Source organism: Anopheles merus, unplaced genomic scaffold (assembly GCF_017562075.2).
Source record: "Anopheles merus strain MAF unplaced genomic scaffold, AmerM5.1 LNR4000747, whole genome shotgun sequence".
NCBI classification, from domain to species: Eukaryota; Metazoa; Arthropoda; class Insecta; order Diptera; family Culicidae; genus Anopheles; species Anopheles merus.
In genome coordinates, this window is record NW_024428327.1 from 2,104 (window position 1) to 22,500 (window position 20,397).

A 20,397-nucleotide genomic window follows, 5' to 3' on the forward strand; every position below is an offset into this window, starting at 1 on the left:
CTCATAATATTCTGAACGATTGTACGTTTGTCTCGATAATTTTTCAGCTGTTAACTATTTTGTACCATCTTCAGATATATCCTAGAAAACAATTTGAAACATGGAAGGAAGGGTACATTAAGAAGCGATATTGCGATTTTGCTTAAATGTTTTGAACTTTTTATGACTTTTGCACACATGCTGCAGACTCTTAATTGAAGAATCTTTACAATCAATTTTGGTTATTGTAATTTATAAAATTAATTTGAAACTTGCTTGGATGATATAATAATGTAAGAAAACAATAACCAATCGCATTGTTTAATAACATAAATATCATATCATTGTGTATTAACTGAATAATATAATAATGTATGTGTAAACAAATGGATTCTCCTGGCCCTCACCGCTCGATCATTTAGAAAGCCGCTGATCTAAGCAGCAGTGGTCTCCAACCTGTGGTCCGTGGATTACTTGAGACAAACATACTGCAATACAAGGTATTTCCAGTTACATTCGAATGAAAATATTGTTTTTTTTCCCGCGTGCAAGAAGTTATCGCTCTGACCGATTGAAAAATGAAGTGGCCGTAATTCGAAGAAAGACGGTACTTCAGTATTCATTGTAACTTCATGTTATGCTCACGATGACGATTTTAAATCAAATCGTCCGTATATGAAACACGAGCTGGAAACTGTAAAGTAGGAAAGAAAATATCGTTTAGAACTATCGTTCTTGTCCATAAAGACAAACGTAACTAGCTTAGCGAAAACGATAACTTCCGACCTTTAACTTCTTTTGAGTATAGATAAAAACCAACAACAACGATCATGGCAGGTCAGATTTGTTCGGATTGTCAGGATAGGACTAAGCCCATCCATCATCTATCGACTTCTCATTAAGGAGTTTACTTATGTCCTCCTACCCAAGGTAAGCCTTCTAAACTCTAACGTCCTACAGGTTTTTATGATCGCCTAGACGATCAAGTGTCGAAAGTTCGCTTCGAAACAGTATCCACAGTACCCAAAATTTTACATACCACAAAGCCTTTCTGATATTACTGATTTTTAGTCTGATATCAATTAAAAATTGGCAAAAAAAGTATTGATATTGAGGTTTTTATTGATGCGCAGGGTGGCAGTCCATTCTGCTCATGTTCATCTCTGTTTCATAAAGTTTTATACAGATGTGAACTGTATTTTGTCGAAACAAGTTTGTTGATTTGGTATGCACTCACGGTAATCATGAAATTCAGCAAGAACAGCAAAAATGTGTGTGTGAAGATTTTTCTCAACCAAAACGTTAATCCCGCACGCCGAATACGCACCTAAAATTTATCGGGGTTTCGTGTCTAAGCGGTTACCAAATCAAATTTTGTTCATCACGAGCAAGTTGGCATCGCAGTATATTTTCCTTTGAAGCTCAACATGTCGTTTTGGCAGAATAAATAGCTGCATTTTCAGTAATTTGTTTTACTGATATTCAGTACCATGTATTACTCAATAGCTTTCAGTAAAAACTGTAACTGTAGCAAACTTATAAATGTAGTGTATGATTCGTACACCATCCCCCCCCCCTTCCCGCAATGGATTTGGTGAAGGGGCCCCGTCTACCAAAACGCCTAGGGCTCGGAGAGGCTTGACCCGCCACTGTTCATTTCTAAAGAGCCATGTGATGCACGTTTACACAATCATGAATTTGTTCATCCTTTCAAGGAGACGAAACAAAAGATTTCAATGCAACGCAAGGCTACGACATGTTTAGGGAGTATCAAGTACATGTGAAGCAAAACTACACATACTTTTGTGCCACCCCACTTAAATAGTCCCCGTATTCTCTTATCGGTGGGTTACAAACAATGGCGACATCTTCTAGTTGTGTATTTCCAAAAGATTAAATTCCAATTCCACAACCTCTCCGTCACGACCCTTATCGATGGGCGAACAGATTTTTCGACCGGCTCTGAAGTGCTAAATAAATCAAAAGAATTTCTCATCAAAAAGGAAGGGAAGCTCCACCCGTTCCCGCAAAAAAAACAACCGTTTAACCGATTCAATTTAGATCCTTCTTTTGCTTACGTGAAGCCTCTGGGATGGGATAATTGGTCACGTAGACCCTTTAAGAAGGATTCAGACAGACCCTAATCAATTATGGCACAAAGGAAAAACATTTCTTGTCGAGACTGAATGTGAAAGAGATAGGCATTAGAAGTCCTAAATACCTGGATCGTAATTGAGGCTATACAGTCCCGAACCATGCATCGTCACTAGAAAACGATAACACGAAGCACTAGAGAGTGCGTCTGCGTGCGCGTCCAATGCAGATTGTATATTACCGCAAACCTCATTGATAACAATGAGGTATTACAAACGCGGCGCATGGCGGCCGCTGATGTGAATGAACAATTAATGAAACAACAGGTGATAAGCACTTGAGCCCACAAATTCGCGATAGGGGGGGGGGTGACTTACGGCGGATATGTACCATTTTCAAATTACCCAATCATCGCGTGTTGGCGGTGGAGGTATAGATTAAACAGAGATGATTGGGCAATCGTAATCGTCATATCGCCAACGAAAGCGACCAGATCTAGTAGTGATAAGGGTGATTAAATTCGTTTAAGGATATCGCTTCACCGCGAGAGGTGAGCGTGCGCATGTGAAGGAGGGTTACGTACAGGGAGTCGGCACAATAACCCGATAAACCCGCACCCGATTGCCGTCGTCTAGAGATGTGCCATAAAATGTCTGTTAGTAAACAAGCGATGGGTTTGTTGTGTACCTGATGTAGCTAGACCACCGGACTTAAGCCAACCACGCTGTAACTCATGTTTCGACGATAAGATAAAACATACCCTAAATCTTTAGGACAATCACATGATAAAGATCTGTCAATGTTTATGGACTATCCCAAAGCTGACGTATGTACTATTTACCAAGCGTCCAGTTCCAACTGCTTGTGCTACAAAAACTTAAGTTCGCTCTCTACTACACTGTTGATGGAACACAATTTACAGGTATCTGCGGTGAGAGAGAAAAATAAACACCCGCTACAGCTGACGGAAGCGTGATCTCGTACATCATCAGCCATGTGCATAATGCTGCCCGAAAATGTCCGAAACCCAAACAACGATAAAAGTGATACAAAAAAAACAACAACAACTTTGCGCTGCCGCATTGGACCGGAGGTTATCATAAGGATAACCTGTTATCAACTACCAAAACCGGTTGTAGCACTTTTTTGTTTTTCCTTCCCTTATTGAGGTGAAGTGTTGCGAGAATTAAAGGGGGAAAGTGAATGGAAAAAATATTAAAAACACAAAAATTATACTTTTTGCATGATTCGGTTAAATTACTTTGTCATTGGATATTGAAGACGAGAATGCTTCATACGTTGTAGAGTGGAAGATGACTTTGATAAGCTCCCGTCTTATGGGTCGAGAAGGAAATTGGGTTATTAAGTGAATATTTTTTTTCAGCTCAAAATCGGCACATTCGTGTGCACAACTAAAATAAATGAAAATTAAGTAAGAAAAACGCTGGTAAATGTAAAGAATGTTAACAGTACCCAAAAATGTAAAACTTGAATATTAACAATACAGTTCGTCGGAGGCAAGGTGTTATTCACGATTATGAGGAAACACGATCAACTAGATCTTTATACTTACTCTGTGACAAAGCGATCATTATTTTTGAATCGTAGTATATTTTCTGCAGAGATCTGGTATTGGATAGTCCAGGGGCCTAGGCATTCCGCTGATTTTTTTTAAATAGACGTGTGTCCTACAAAACGCTTTCAGAACTCCTTTTGAACAAAGTGTAAAGGCTGAGTCGCTCAATACCAAAATATTTACATGTGTGATGAACTTTCGAATGTATTCTTACTAATAATTTCATCCATTGCAAATGAGTTTTCTTTTACAAGGAATGTGATTGTAGTTCGATCACTTTTGTCAAGCAAACAAAAATATTACATTATAGTAGATAAATTAACTAGAATCACCAAATATTCATTATATCTAACCATTCGTAGATCATTAAATAATCTTGAATTCCTACAGACGATATAATATCCAAACATTCATAAACTTCGTTAGTCTTATATCATTAAGTAATTTTATGAATCTTATCAATCTTATGAATTTATAAAATGGTTCATGAGTCTTCTTCTTCTTCTGGCGTAAACGTCCTACGGCGACATGCCGGTCTATACAGGCTTTCGAGACTTTATTCAGTATCACGCAGCCTGATAGTCACGTTCTGGCTACGGGTTCGTATGAGAATTGAACCCCGGATGGCTATATTATTAACCGTTGTCTCAATGACCAAATGTACACCTTCATCTCTACGACCGGTTATCCTGTAAATTTGCATGACAAGTTTTCTTTTTCACATTAAAACTTCAATAATCCTTGTCAGATTGAAAATTAAAATTTCAAACTTGGTACAAAGGTGCGGACATAGTTTTATTTACTTTAGTGAAATGAGATTTTCATAGTCTCGTCTACTAGTTTTTTAATATTTTTTTTAAGCTTGACAATTGTCAAAAAATTTTAAGTTTGACAATTGACAATTGTTAAAATTGTCTTTTTACAGACGAATTATTCAGACGATCGAAAAAAAAATTCATTTTTTTAATTGTTTTGTATTGTTTCATAGTCAACGTTATCAAACATTATATGCTTGCTAAGTACAAATCATGAAGAATACTAATTCTGCCACATTTTTCTATGTTGGTAATATTTTTTATAAATAAAACATGTTTAGAGGAGACCGAATATGAGGAGAAAATATAACATAATGCGTATTTAAACAGTAAAAAATGTTTTATACGTTTGAATTTTGAGCATTGAAGCATTGAAAGCTACCAATGGAAAAAACCGGTTGCCATATATAACAAAATATTTTAAAATATTAAATCATTAAAATTTATATTTCTGCATCAAAGTAATTAAGACTAATGCCTTTTCTTTTAACAAATTTGAAATTCCTATATTTCTGATGTGATAAATTATTAAATAAAATAAAATAAAAATAAATAAAATAAATAAATAAAAAATAAAATTAAAAAGGTTTACTTCCTTACAAAAAGTATGAGATACTCGGGTATGCCGGTCGTAGAGATAAGGGATATCAAAATAAAACAATAGAAATGAAATATTTAAGAATTAAAAGGAATTGACTTGAATTGAAAGATACGTACACAAATTATGTAGCTCCCGTTTTTTCAATAAAAAATATTTTAGTTTGAAAATTGACATTATAACCGGGTATTCGGTCGGTTACAGGATAAGTCGTTCGAGATGACGGCTGTACAACAGCGACCCGCCCATGAATTCATGAATTTATAAAATTGTATAAATTAAAACCGTGTACTTCATTTACATAGGCGGTAAATGAGGGAAAAATCTCTTGAGAGAGATTCATGAACTTATTAAGCGACAGATCATCTGGACCATCTTTGGCAGTGTGTTTGAGCCAGAGTGATGGCAAAGGATGATCCACGAACTTACTGAGCTGTACGGCTAATCAGATATCTTAACGGTTGCCAAAGTCGGCAGGATACGATAGCTGGAGCATGTAATAAAGATGTCGTACTCTAGTCCCACCAGTAAGCTAACGAAAGTGATTAATACATCTTCAAATATTCATGAATTTGTAGAGATTCATATTTGTTTGATGAAGATTCATGAATTTATAAATTTCAAATAGTTACCCATCTCTATGTTAGCTACATTTTTCGGACAGCCTTCTTCCAAATGAATAAGCACAATTTTCAAGTTTATATTCAAACGCCTTTTTTCCAGTGACAACTTTTAATGGTACAATTAAGCATCTGAACAACATGCTCGAGCATGCCGGATTCAAACAAATGCATCATCGTGTATACCGTAGCTTCAACAGCGTTATATGATAGACATACTGTGCGGTGGTGGTACCGGCTTTCGTGCCTGTAAAGTTTGAGCCGATGCCGGAATCGTCGTACACCCTACACATGAATGCAGCGTTTCGTGTATGAAGATATCGCAATCAATGCAAAACACCTGCTTGCAGGCATCGCACTCGTATACCATTTATCCGTGCCGCTTGCGAGAGTTTTCTGGCAGGCGTAACAGTTTGTCACCGGTGGGTCGCGCGGTTCCTGCACCTGTACCTGCTCTAGCGGGAGTTCGTTAAAATGTGGCACCGGAAACAGATGATGATAGCTGCGGGCTAAATGTGGCGCAGAGGCTAACGTTAAACCGCACGCTGAACATTCCACCGGTAGCTCACAATACTTGCTGTAGCACTGGGGGCAGTGATAACCGCCCGAGGTCAGTTTGGCCGGCTCATCCGCACTGTCGATGTGGCACATACACATCGTCAACGGTGGTTCCTTGCCCGATTCCGTCTTGCCGTGCGGGAAACCCATCTTAATCAACGAAAATTCCTGCTGATTGCCGGCCTGCGGTGGATCGATGTGCTGAAGCAGCTGATCCTTGTAGTGCGCATCGTCCAGCACGGCACCAAACAACCCGCCCGTTTCGGTGCACAGGAACTTGCAGATACGGATTTCCGCTGAAAGAGACAGCACGGAGCATCGAACGCCTTCCGTTTTAAGATTTTCGATCGTCAGATGGACATCGTTCGGATCGCAGCTGGTCAAACTTCCCATAATAACTAATATTTCTCTGCTTGCGTGTTGTGGAATCATTCGTAGCGTCTTCAGCGCCAGCTCCAGACCGTTTTGAAGCGATGGTTCACCGACCAGCGGTACGCCATTGGTTAGTGCGTGCACCGCTTTAATGTGCTTCCGGGAGGTACCGCCGAGTTCGGAAATCTTTTCCGCGCGCTTTGCCTTCATTGCAATTACGCCAAGCTGAGAAATGGGATTCTGGTCGAAAAATTCCTCGATAAACAGTTCTAGCAGCTTTAGAGAACATATAAAGCGCGTTGGTTTCAGATCCGGGACAGTCATCGCTTCGGAGCAGTCGAGCAACACGTACAGGTGGCGCATCATGCCAAGCTTACTGAAGCCGCGTTTCATTGCTTGACGCTTGCGCTTAGCCTTTTGGATGATATCACTAACCGATCCTTCGATAAGCCCATCGTCGTCCTCTTTGATTGCTTCCCTGTGGGAATAATAAGAAAGAAAATATCATTTGTACGTTGCTTGTTATGCCGCAACCGGTTTGCCTGATTGCCGCTAAGCCACCCAAAAGGTTGCAATGTTCAAAGTTCAGGGCCATTTGTATCCGCTTTTGAATTGTAGACTTTAATCAATGTAAGTTGATCGACAAAATATCATTCACAGGAGGGCAATGAAGTCCACAGATCATTATTCAGAATTTCCTATGACGGAAGGTTCTTGAAAACAACAGGATGTCGGAACTTACCATGTTTTCTCATATCCCGTCTCCCAGCGATATTCCTTTGGATCCTCTTCGTCCGCCATTGTGTTTGATCAGTAGGTTTACTTTTCCTGCAAAGATCAAACCCAGATTTTTACACTAATTTCACAAATATTTCGCGTTGTAGTCGAAGCAGCGGCCGGCATGCACTCTTTATTTTGTTTACCTTCCAAAACCCTTTGGTGTCGTGTGGTGAACTTCTCACCAAAACTCACCTCTCCTGATAGCTGTCAAAGAAATGTCAGCAAAGACGGGGCGAGAAAAAAAAAACAACACACTCACACACACTCTGTGCAAGTTTTTTCTATCATCATAAAATTCTAAATTTTGTGCATTAGTTCTAACTTTTTGATAACAGAAACAGTCGTAAACTAATAATGACGACCAAGGTGGCAGCTAAGAAGTTTAAATGGGCGCTAGATTTCAACACCAAGTGCGTATCTTTGTTGCGTTTGCTACGGAAGCATGGTGGTGGTATGCTCACCCCCATGCTAAACAAACCGTGTTGGTCGTGAATTCCTTATTTTGGATATAAATTGATGGTTTGTTTTTGATTTTAGATCGCGCAGCAGTGGATCCGACATTGCGGCTCCGCCCGGTTACAATCCGTCGGCGGACGTGATTAGCAGCAAGGTGGTCAACCAGACCGACCAGAGCCACCTGATCCTGAAGAAGTCGTGGGAGATTGCACTCGGTCCAATCAAGCAGTTCCCATGAACCTGGTCATCATGTACATGTCGGGCAATTCTATCAGTATCTTTCCGATCATGATGGTGGTGATGATGTTTATCCGGCCGGTCAAGATGATGCTGTCGACGCATTCCACGTTCAAAGTGATTGAAGGCATTTCCGCCACCGGACAGAAGCTGGTGTTTCTGCTGGGTAACCTTGTTAACATTGGGCTGGCGCTTTACAAGTGCCACAGCATGGGCCTGCTTCCGACGCATGCGTCCGATTGGCTCGCGTTCGTCGAGCCGCAGAGAAGGTTGGAATATTCCGGCGGCGGCATCTCGTTGCTCTGAGCCGGCGGAACAACCATCCACGCGACACCCTGGAGTGCATTTTTGTGAAACAAGTTTGTATTTATTTTTCACTACACATAGAGGATGGTGAGAGGGGTAACAATAAAAAGACGTAAAGCATATACAATGAACGGAACAAGGTGAATTTGGTGACAAACATAAATCTCTTTCGGTTGAATCTGTTGTTTAAAACGAATAGTTGTCTAGTCTAGGAGTTGAAAGAACTAGCTTAGAGCCATCCTGAGTTTTCACAAAACCGTAGTCCTGTTGGCCGAGTCTCCGAGGCACGCTAGGCTACGGCTTCTTGTACTGATCGGCGAATTCTTTCGCCTTTTCCAACAGCTTTCCCGGCTCGTCCACCCTCGGTACCTGCGGGACAATGAAATGGTAAACAGTCGGTAAACAAACAAGTAATGCACGATCAACGGAAGCAACCCTTTTCACCTCATAGTTTTGTGTGATGTAGATTCCGGTGTAAACACCGGCTCCGAACGTCAGCTGTTTTGGCGCAGCAAGAGAGGGGAAAGAAAGTAAAGGTCACAATTAGTCGAATCTAAAACTTTCCCTCTCTTCTTCAGGGCCATTGCTCAAGCTTTTCGGGGAGGCTAAAAATAGTTGCCGAAGCGTTACACCTGTTTAATCGTCAATGCGATCGAATCGCAATGGTTATGCAATGTCGCTTTCCCTCCCAAGCGTTTCGATCATGTGACGAGAAGAAACAGGCAAATTTCCATCACATATCCAACAGAAAACTTACCAGAAACTTCAGCATGTCTGTTATTCCGAGTGGATCCACTTTGGACTGCTATTTTTAACCCTTGGAGCGCTAGAAAGGAAAACTGCCCGGAGGCTAGAAGGCTATGGAATTTTTGTAAACAAATACAAAATGTCACGTATTTGTCAAATTTCGAACATCGAAAATTGCTCGAAGATTTTTGCAAAATTCTAACATAAATTTAATAACACTAGTGATTTGTGGTGGTTCGTAGGACAGTTACTCCAAAGTTTGCAAAACCAAGCAATTACAGCAGTTGTTTAGTGCAGGGGGGAGAATTTTACATCGCTTTGTTTCGTCGAGCAAATCCGTTGCTCAATGAGCAGTTTCGCTTTGACATTTGACGTTTACGTGCTCAATGAGCAGGTTCATGCGACATTCGATACCACACAACAAATCAAGGCCAACTTCGCAGCTAAAACGTTGCTCGCTACAGCAAAACTTTTCAACTGTTGGACCTCGGTGAGTCAACCGTACAGTGAACAATCTGCGATTGTCGTAGGCTGAATACAGGTAAATATCTTCTCCCAGCACCCCGGCACATCGTCATCTTTGTCCGCGTCTTGTTTGGGTTCAAAGTTTCATCAGCAACATACGTGTCTTTCGGGCGGCTATTTGAGGCGCATCCGTACGTTCTATGCACGACATTGCCTGCTGATCACACACCGCGTTGAGACCTTTCTGTGAACCCTTGCAATATACCGGAACAAGTTCGTGTCGTGCATATAGTGAAGCAACAAGAAAAGGCAACGCGTTCCCCATTTGTGATATTTATAGATTCCGTGCCGCTGTTCCATTCTAAAAACTTGATAAAGCGCATCACACAATCCTACCGAAATGACTCTCGTCTGGGGCATTATTGCATCGTTCCTGTACGTGGAAATATTTGTGGTGCTACTGCTCGTACTACCGCTCCGGAGCCCACAGCAATGGCATCGATTTTTCAAATCCCGCTTCCTGGCGATGCTGAGCCGCCAAGCCCAGACCTATTTCTATCTGCTGCTCGCTGTATTGGTGCTGTTCCTCCTGGAAGCGATCCGCGAGATGCGTAAATACTCCTCCAACGGTAGGTAGCGAAACAGTGATGAAATTGAAACCACCCTGCAGCAAAAACAGATGTCTCATGTTTCTTCCATTCGCCTTGAACCGCAGATCATACGCACACCGAAACGCACCTGAATGTGGAGATGCAGCACAGTATGCGATTGTTCCGTGCCCAGCGTAACTTTTACATTTCCGGCTTTGCCATCTTCCTGTCGCTGGTGATTCGTCGGCTGGTATCACTGATTAGCGGCCAGGCTGTTTTGCTCGCACAGGCAGAAGCTTCGATGAAGCAGGCGCAAAGTGCTACCAGCGCCGCTCGCACACTGATGAATCAGCAGAAGGATGGCGATAAGAAAGCGGATGCCAAGGACAAACCGGCTGGCGATGCACCAAATGTAGGTTACTCGACTTTGTTCTACGTCAGGTATGATGAGCACAGCAAATAATAATATTCTAACCGTTCATCTTGCAGACCGATGAGCTAAAGAAGAAGGTCGCCGAGCTTGAGCAGGAGCTGGCCAAGGAGCGCAAGGATAAGGAGGCCATGAAATCACAATCGGAAAGTCTAAACCGCGAATACGATCGACTAACGGAAGAGTACAGCAAACTGCAGAAGAAGATCACCGTTTCCAGCGCAGATAAGAGTGATTAAGTTTTTTGGCAAAATTTTCTTTTCATAATTAATTGGCATCTTGAATTTTTATACGTACGGTTTAAGGTTTTGGGCTATTTATGGTGTGGAGTATTGCGTGCGTACTTGTCTTTTCTACCAATTATGCTCATCATTCATGTATAAATCTAAGTGATGTTCCATTACACATTGTTTGCGACAAATTTAAAGTTCACTTTAAAAACTAGCTTTTGTTTTTGTTTTCTATAACATTCATTTTCTCTATTTAATTGTCGTATGCATGTAATAATTCACGGTTTTACGATCCTTTTTGCGGGCGATGGCCGATTGCATAAACAACCAAAACTTTGCAAGGAATAACTTAAAGAGAGTGGATTGTATTGCACCTCAGATAGAAGAGTTGTTTCTTCGGACAGAGTAATATGGAACGAAGGCACTGAATTTTCGAACGATAAAACAAATTCTTTCTTCTTGCAACAAAAAAAAAAACAAACAAAAATATTGTATGAGAGACGCTGAACTAGGACAAAATAAATGTTTAGTAACATAACACACAAAAAATGGAAGAATAGTCAAATTATTAGTCTTCATCGCATTGCATTTTTTGGGTATCATTTGTTTCACCAATCCGTATGATTCGTTATCGGTGCCTGATAAACTGCAAGGCGCACCCGATTACTGATACTCAAAAAGAAAACCGTCATCCCTATCGTAATCAGCAAAGGTAGGGGAAGATAAGATTTAAGAGTTTAAATGTATGAACGACTGCAATAGCTGAATTATTTGCATTATGTAAAACAATTTCCACTCGCCTAACAAATTTTACTGTTTGGTTTAGGATCAGTTGATGATGTTTGTTTTTATGTTATTTGTACGGTCCGATTGACTCTATTCGCCTCTATCAGGTGATGACGATGATGATGATAGGGCAGCTGCATGTTGTCGACTGATTATCGTAGGGCGAATTTGCTGTCCGTTTATATCAATCTACCAGTCAACTGGTCTAGTTAGTCGGCCTTAACTGATCAAGCTGATACCTTAAGCGTAGCTTATGTTCAAAATCCAATGTAACTGTCGACTCATAACCAGTTGCTTTGTTTATTTAATGTCCATTCTGGCCCGGTTACAGAACTACGCAACGTGAATTCAAGGTATCCCTTAACTCCGAAATGTATTAAAAAAAGAAACGACTACCAAATCCATTACAGTCCACAATGCCGGACCCTTAATTGATTTACCTAAACCTGATCTCATACCGGTCCTCGAACTGATCCCAATCATACAACGGTCTTGGAAGTTTTTACTGCACGCATACTAGTCCTGGAATTGGTTCTGAATCCTTAACAGGCCTGGAACTGATCATATTTTCATAGCGATTCTATAGTAGTTCTATAGTTTTTGAAACTGAACCTGAGGCTTTATGGGTCCTGCAACATATTCTGATTTCAAATATCTGTTGCATAGTAACACGCATAACGCAGTAGCATTGCAAGCCTCGATCAGAGTACACATTGAGTAAATAAAGATGATTCCATTCTGAACTAAAGAATAAATCAGTTGTGTTTTTCTCAAGATATATTCCCGGCGACATATCATTTTGGCGACGAGGATTATTACCGAACCCGGAACCCAAAGCTCACGAGATTCTGAAGCTAACCAGAATTAGCGTCAAGGAGGAACAATCAAATCCTTGAAACCGTTATCATTCAAATGGCTCAACTACTTCAACAGATGGCTACTTTTAAAACTAGAAGTCCTAACGAAATCCTTTGAAATTAGACGATTTCAATGTCTAATTTTATGTGTTGACTGCAAGCTCTGGAATTCTCGGATATTAGAGCAAGGCTGCTATCTTGAATTGAAAATACGACGCCGGAGGCTAAAGTCAACATTCAAACACTAATGGCAGAATTTCAACGGCTTATCAATCTGAAAGCGGATACAACGATGATCGAAAATCAATCAAGATCGAAGCATTCCGTGCATGCAGTTTCAGAGAAGAAATCGTATCGTTTGCCGCAGCCTTCCCGATCAAAAGATCAGCGTCAACCGAAATCAGATTCGAATACTGTTCATTAGCAGTGTGGAAAAATATATTTTGTACGGGATTGCAATTTACAGATCATCTCTGGAAAGTGTGCAAAAATGTAGGCCACAAGGAAGGTTACTGTATAGCCATGAGATCAAAATCTTCCAACCACAACACATATCAAAAGAGCGAGAAGAATCAAAATCAAAAGAAATCTCAGGGAATTTTGTTAATCATGTCAACGGAATAACTACATCAAGCATCCCTTAAAGCTTCCAATGCATCGGGAGAACAACTCAAGCTTATCGGTGAATTTTTGCACAACTGAACGGAAGTGTTGTATTCAGCGTAGTTGATTTGCATACCTAGCATACCGATCCATACCTAGAAGTAGAAGTAGAAGACGAATCTAAACACCTTCTTACGATCAACACTCATAGAGGTCTTTTTGAGTTCAACCGTCTCGCACCGAGAGTCAAATCAGCACCTGGAGCTTTTCAAAAACTAGTTGACGGTATGATTGCTGACATTCCTGGCGTTAGAACATTTCTAGATGATGCTATAATTTTCGGTAAAACTTGGGAGGCACACAAGCAATCATTAGACACTGATTTCAATGTTAAAAAAACATGGCCTACTCGTCAAGCTGGAAATATGTAATTCTATCAAACTGAAATTGTCTATTTGGGGTATATGGTAGATCGCAACGGCATACGTCTTGATCCAGAGAAGCTGAAAACCATCGCATCTATTCCAGCACCAACGAACATTTCCGAACTAAGATCGTTCTTAGGAGCTGTGAATTTATACGGAATTAAGGATATGAAGTGGAAGTGGATTCGGATTGTCACACATCGTTCGAAAAATTCAAGAAAATACTGCATTCTGTCTTACTGTTGACACATTATGATCCGAATCTTCATATCATTCTATTTTTCATAAATTCCCGAACGGATATTTGAAAGCCATTCAACGTGCTTCAAGAACATTAACTTCTACAGAATAAGGCCAAACCAGAAAAAGAAGCTCTTGCTCTTACTTATGGGGTAACCAAATTTCATAAGTACTTACTTGGTCGGAAATTTACTCTTTTAATCTATCTTGGGTCAAAGCTGAGTTGCGCGCAAGGATGCTGGCTGCCAACCGATCATTCTATAGCCTGAAAAATCAGTTCACCTCAAAGAACCTGTCGCGACGGACGAAACTGGGACTATATAGTACCTATATAGTAACGGTAATCACATACGCCTCTGATACATGGACACAGTCCAAATCTGACGAAACCCTCTTAGCCGCGTTCGAGAGGAAGATGCTCAAAAGGATACTTGGCCCCGTATGTGTGGAAGGACAATGAAGGAGCCGTTATAATGACGAGCTATACGAGAAATACGGCGACCTCAATGTCGTGCAGCGTATCAAGCTCGCCAGGCTCCGGTGGTAAAAAGCAACAAAACTGGACGAAACACTGCAAGCTGTTTTAAAATTTATCCGGGAAGGCTGGCCGAACGAAGCGTCGTTCTTGAATAAAAAATCAAGACATTCGTTCGTATTACACACGAAAAGAATCGTTAACGCATGTAGATGGATATATCGTGTTCAACAATAGAGTTTTTGTTTCAAACATTTATAGGAAAAAAGGTACTACAAAAAATCCATCGTGGTCGTCCTGGAAAGGTGTGAATGAAATCCATTTCTCGCAGTTTAGTTTTTTGGCCGGGAATGGATGTCGATATCGAAAACTTTGTCCGGCGTTGTTCTTCGTGCTGTACTGTTGGCAAAGAACCAATCAAAGAAACACCTGAATCTTGGCCTATGTCGGAAAAGCCATGGTCACGTACAGTAGCGGGTTTACAGTGTCGGGGGCCCTAAGCAGTAAGAATTGTTGAGGCCCTCTGTAGATTATTACCGGGGGGTGCTCGGAATCCGTCTTTGATTATGTAACTTTTCATCTTAAATTTTGTTGCTGCCGGGGGCGGGGGGGGGGGGGGGTTCGTCTAGCGCTGGGCCCCAACGTCCATAACCCACGGGGCGCTCCTTGCTAATACCGTGCAATATTCAACTGTAATAGATAATGGACTAAAGATTCCGGGGCTCCTCATTGACGGCGCAATTGCTTACTTTGCTTACCGTTAAACGCGCCACTGGCCACGTATACACGTGGACTATGCCGGTCCTGTAGATGGCGTGTATTTCTTAGTTGTAGTTGATCCATACACAAAATGGCCATAAGTATAAGCTACCAAAACTAAAACAGCAAAGACAACTATCAAGTTTTTAACTCAATCATTTGCAACATTGGTGTTCCAGAAACTATAGTCTCTGATAATGGTACGCAGTTCACCAGCCTTGAATTTCAAGCATTTTGCAAACAGTTGGGTATTTGTCACATTCGTACAGCACCATACCATTGTAGGAGCGATTGAAAGACGATGTAAACCGTTCTAAGAGTGAACTAAGACTAACTACATTTATTCGATATTCAGTGTAACCACGGTTGCTGTAACCAATGGCTACTTGATTACAACTAAGACATTGCTATAAGCAATCCACCACAGAGTCCCCCTCAGTTACGCCAAGAACCGAACACGGTGACCGGATGACGTAACTTTTGTTCTTTCGTTATCTTCATTCGAATCCTTTTCGCAAATATATGCTGGTTTAATACGATCAATCGAAATCCTTCGTTTCTCACCGTTCATATTTAAGTCCATATACTTTTCATGCCTTTCGATTATTTGAAAAGGTCCCTCGTATGGGTGTGTAAGAGGCCGCTTGACTGAATCGATTCGAACAAAAACGCTTTTGCAACTTTGCAAATCCTTCGGAACAAATACCGATCGTTTGTCATGATGCGAGTTTCTGATTGGTCCAATTTGTTGCATGGTCCGGCAAAGCAGTTTGGCAAACTCTGAGCGACATATTTCCGTCTTCGAGGGTTCCAAAAAATCGCCAGGAATTCGTAGTGGCTGTCCGTATGTCATCTCGGCAACAGAACAATCGATATCTTCCCTGATAACAGTTCGCAAACCGAGCAGGACCAACGGCAGTTTATCGCACCAACGTTTCGAATCGACACAAGTGAGCGAAGTTTTTAACGTTCGATGAAAACGCTCGATAAGACCGTTAGCTTCGGGATGATACGCTGTAGTACGAATACGGAGAGCCCAAAAAGCCGCGTGAATTCCGTGAACAATTCGGATTCAAATTGTCGTCCTTGATCGGTCGTGATTGTTTCTGGAACACCAAACCGAGAAATCCAACATTCGCAAAATGCTTTAGCGACTGTTTCTGCTAGTATCTGGCAAAGGAACTGCTTCCGGCCAACGACTAAACCGGTCGATCATCGTTAATAAATACCGCTTTCCGTTCGACGTCGGAAGTGGTCCAACCAAATCGATATGAACATGGCGGAAACGACTTTTTGGAAGCTCGAATTCTTTGAGCGCCGCAGATGTATGCCGATGGATTTTCGATCGTTGACAATCAATACAAGATCTGACGAAGCGGGCGACGTCTCGATTCATTGAGGGCCAAACAAACCTTCGCGCAACCATTTTTCTCGTTGCTCGAACACCGGGATGAGAAAGGCAATGGATGTTGCGAAGAATTTCTAACCGTAACTTCTCTGGTACATACGGTCTGACATGTACATTATCCGACACATCACAATACAGCAATTGATTAGTTGAAACAGATGATCTTAACTGCAAGTTCATTGATGTAGTTCGATCAGCAAGTAGCTTCTGTAGTTCTGGATCGTCATGCTGCGCTTTCGATAATAATTCAAAATCCACTGTTGAAGGAGCTGAGATGGTGTTGACTCTGGATAATGCGTCTGCAGCAGAATTGTCTTTGCCACTAATGTGCCGAATATCTTTTGTGAAACTCGAAATGTACTGCAAATATCGTTCTTCATGAGGAAGATGATTTGAATTAGAATTCAGAGCATACGTGAGCGGACGATGATCAGTATAAATAGTGAATTCTCTCCCTTCCACTAGATGTCGAAAATACTGCACCGCTAATTTCATGGCTGTTAACTCGCGACCGAAGACAGAATACTTTTTCTGTGAAGGGGAAAATTTCTGCGAGAAACCCCAGCGGTTGCCATGCGCCAGCGACATTTTGTTGTAGAGTAGCTCCTGCCGCTGTATCCGAAGCATCAATCATCAGTCCCATTCGTTTTGACGAGTCAGGATAGGACAATAAAGCTGCGTTTGCTAAACTTCCCTTGCATTTCACGAAAGCTTCGTCTGCTTCGATCGTCCACTGAAGTTTTCTTGTATCGTTTTTTCGATTCCCAATAATGAGTGCTTGCAATGGTTGTTGCAATGAGACAGCATTCCGGATGAAGCGTTTGTAACCATTCAGCAATGCCAAAAATCGTCGAAGATCCTTCACCGTAATCGGACGACTGTAATCAACAACGGCTTGAACGCGATTAGCTTGAGGTTTGATACCAGATGCATTGATGTGATACCCCAAAAAGTTAACTTCTGTTTGGACAAACTTGCATTTGTCCAAGTTCAGTACCAAGCCGTTTGATTTGAGACGCTCAAAGACAGTTCGCACGTGCGATAGGTGTTCCTCCTCATTAGACGATGCAATGCATATATCATCGACAACACCACCACAAAATCCAAATCACCGAAGACATGATGCATAAAGCGCTGAAATGTCTGGCTCGCGTTGCATAATCCAAATTGCATCTTGGTAAATTCAAAGAGCCCGAACGGAGTGATTACAGCAGTCTTTGGAACGTCGCATTCCTCGACCGGAACAAAATGATATGCTCGTACCAAATCTAGAGTGGTAAATAAAAAATATTCTTACCTAAGAAATTTAGCAATCGTGAATATGTGGCACAGGATAACGATCTGGCACAGTCATCCGGTTTAAACTCCTGTAATCTCCGACAAAGCGCCATTGACCATTCTTTTTCGGTACGCAATGAAGTGGACTTGCCCAACTGCTTTTGGAAGGGCGACAAATCCCGAGCTCCATCATGGTCTCAAATTCTTTTTAGCGGCTTGGAGTTTGTCTGGCGGCATTCTACGAGGTTTGGAAGCAACTGGAGGTCAAGTGGTTTGAATATGATGGGTTACATTATGTCTTACCTCAGTGCGCATTGTCGGCGGGGCGGTGATTTCTCGAAATTCGACCAGCAAGTCTCGAAAAGGATGATCTTTTGCTATAGTTGTTACACCGTAAACCGAAGATTTCGATAATCCACAAACAGTGTGTAATTTCGTACCACCATCAATAAGTCTTCTGTTTCCAAGATCTACAAGAAGACCAAAATGCGCGAGGAAATCGGCACCAATAATTACAGAAAGTAACGTCGGCTTGCAAAAAATTCCACGAAAACTTTCGGGAGTCCGAGATCCACTGAAACAAACTTGCTCCCATACGTTCGTATTTTCGTTCCGTTTGCTGCATGGAGTAAAAACGGCGATGGTTCTCGAGTCTTCTCTATCTTGGATGCAGGTATTATCGATACATCCGATCCCGTGTCGATTAAGAACCGAATACTAGAAGATTTGTCGAAGATTTGCAGACGGCGACTAATTCTTAATCCGCCCACCTCGCCGATTTCGGATGGGCGGAAATCTAGTTTTTGACTGATGATACTGACAAGGGCTTCGACATCGCGTAGCTCGATTTCCATACTTCCGGTGATACCAACAGATGTTTTCATTGGTACGATTTTGAGAGAGTGGAACGCAATCGACCGCGCTCAGGTTGCCGTGCTTTCATTTGGCGTAGCTCTACTTTCATGGCAGCAACTTCTTCTGCTAAATTTTCCGTCGTTTCTTTTTGCACAGAAGCATGGATAACTGATGTTTGAGGAGCCATTTCTATCATTTTATCTGCCATCTCCGCCAGCTTCGAAAGACTTCCATCGTGGATGCTAAGTATTGCACGTATATTAGCTGGAAGTTTTTGCAGAAATAGTCTTTTAACAAGGAATCATTCACATTCAATCCGGCAGCAAGTTCCTGCATCTTCGTTAAAAGATGCGTAGGACGAAGGTCTCAAAATCGTACGATCCAAGTAGCTGATCCATTTTGGCTTGTTCCGTGAGCTCGAATCGAGAGATGAGGCGCTGCTTAACGGCTTCATATTTTCCTGTCGCAGGAGGCTGTTTTACATAATCGGCGATATGACAAAGCACGGATTGTTCGAGTTTAGCGACAATATGATAAAATTTTGTTTCATCCTTATGAACGCCGGCCAACAAAAACTGAATTTCAGCTTGCGAAAACCACAACGATGGATCGTTCTTCCAGAATTCCGGAAGTTTAACCGAAACGGCTGCAGTAGCAGGGGAAGTTTCTTCGTTAGTAACGTTTTCGGTAGACATGTTCGTTCACAAATTTTCAAATTAGGAGAACTAATAACAATCCGGAGATCACGTCGGGGTCACCAATGTAGGAGCGATTGAAAGACGATGTAAACCGTTCTAAGAGTGAACTAAGACTAACTACATTTATTCGATATTCAGTGTAACCACGGTTGCTGTAACCAATGGCTACTTGATTACAACTAAGACATTGCTATAAGCAATCCACCACACCATCCCCAAGTAAACGGTTTGGCAGAACGTTTCGTGGACACACTAAAACGTACATTCCGAAAAATCGGAGAGAGACATCAGATGAAGCATTGCAGACTTTTCTGCAAGTTTATCGAACCACACCTGTACCAGAAAATTCTCCAGCTGAATTGATGTTTCAGCGGCCTATTCGAACAGTTCATTCATTGCCACTACCTCCAGTTCCACGATCACGAAATGAAAAGCCAGAAGCTGGTAGAAAATTCTTCGTTCTTGGAGAAGCGGTTTATGCACAAGTCCATCGTAATAATTCCTGGGAGTGGAAATCGGCATCAATAGTCGAACGAGTCGGTAGAGTGAACTACAACGTAATGTTGGAAAACAACCAGCCAATTGTTAGCTCACATGCAAACCAACTTTAGATGCATCTACAAGAGGAAGCTTCGCGTGAAAATAGAAATTGTCTGCTCAACCCCTGATTGCGGAAAGACCTCGAAGAATTCGTGGCCTACCAGCCAGGTTTGAGCCGTATTAGTTGAATTAAGAGGGGAGATATTGCATAGTAACACGCATAACGCAGTAACATTGCAAGACTGGATCAGAGTACACATTGAGTGAAAAAAGATGGTTCCATTCTGAACTAAGGAATAAATAAATTAGTTGTATTTTCCTCAAGATATATTCCCTGCGGCATATCAGTAACGAACGTGTCAAACTGTAAATTCGCGAGGTGCACGATCACCTTACACTAGAAACCGGGTACGCTGCGTGTAAAAGCGGAATAAATATGCGTAACAAACACTAAAATACGACACTCACGCGTACGTACACTTATATAAGTACCTCGGAAAGGATACACATACACCCTAAAATTGTATGGGCTTCCGGTGGTATAAAAGGGACCAAACATTGAATAAACAAGCATTCGGTTTTTGCAACTCTAAGAAACCGCCATCGTCATCGTAAAACTA

The 20,397-nt window shown here is 41.5% G+C and overlaps 3 protein-coding genes across 3 annotated transcripts; 2 read left to right on the forward strand and 1 right to left on the reverse strand.

Moving 5' to 3' along the window:
- Positions 1-5,724: 5,724 nt before the first annotated feature.
- On the reverse strand, positions 5,725-7,667 carry LOC121602982 (general transcription factor IIH subunit 2-like). The gene is given in 4 exon segments (XM_041931727.1): positions 5,725-6,051; positions 6,054-7,090; positions 7,355-7,440; positions 7,585-7,667. Coding segments are annotated over 3 exon segments (1,263 nt in total). The 5' UTR covers positions 7,414-7,440; positions 7,585-7,667; the 3' UTR covers positions 5,725-5,884.
- Positions 7,668-7,713: 46 nt separating this feature from the next.
- On the forward strand, positions 7,714-8,725 carry LOC121602983 (ER membrane protein complex subunit 4-like). The gene is given in 3 exon segments (XM_041931729.1): positions 7,714-7,802; positions 7,930-8,072; positions 8,075-8,725. Coding segments are annotated over 3 exon segments (516 nt in total). The 5' UTR covers positions 7,714-7,746; the 3' UTR covers positions 8,392-8,725.
- Positions 8,726-9,965: 1,240 nt separating this feature from the next.
- LOC121602984 (B-cell receptor-associated protein 31-like) lies at positions 9,966-11,067 on the forward strand. The gene is made up of 3 exons (XM_041931730.1): positions 9,966-10,232; positions 10,319-10,605; positions 10,683-11,067. The coding sequence occupies exons 1-3, from the start codon at positions 10,004-10,006 to the stop codon at positions 10,860-10,862; spliced, it is 696 nt and encodes a 231-aa protein (XP_041787664.1). The 5' UTR covers positions 9,966-10,003; the 3' UTR covers positions 10,863-11,067.
- Positions 11,068-20,397: the final 9,330 nt, after the last annotated feature.

Excerpts from the sequence above, each read along its gene's own strand:
- LOC121602984 (XM_041931730.1), top strand. The coding sequence starts at position 10,004 with ATGACTCTCGTCTGGGGCATTATTGCATCGTTCCTGTACGTGGAAATA. Across the intron at positions 10,233-10,318 it reads GCGTAAATACTCCTCCAACG|ATCATACGCACACCGAAACG; the intron begins GTAGGTAGCGAA and ends CTTGAACCGCAG. Across the intron at positions 10,606-10,682 it reads CGGCTGGCGATGCACCAAAT|ACCGATGAGCTAAAGAAGAA; the intron begins GTAGGTTACTCG and ends TTCATCTTGCAG.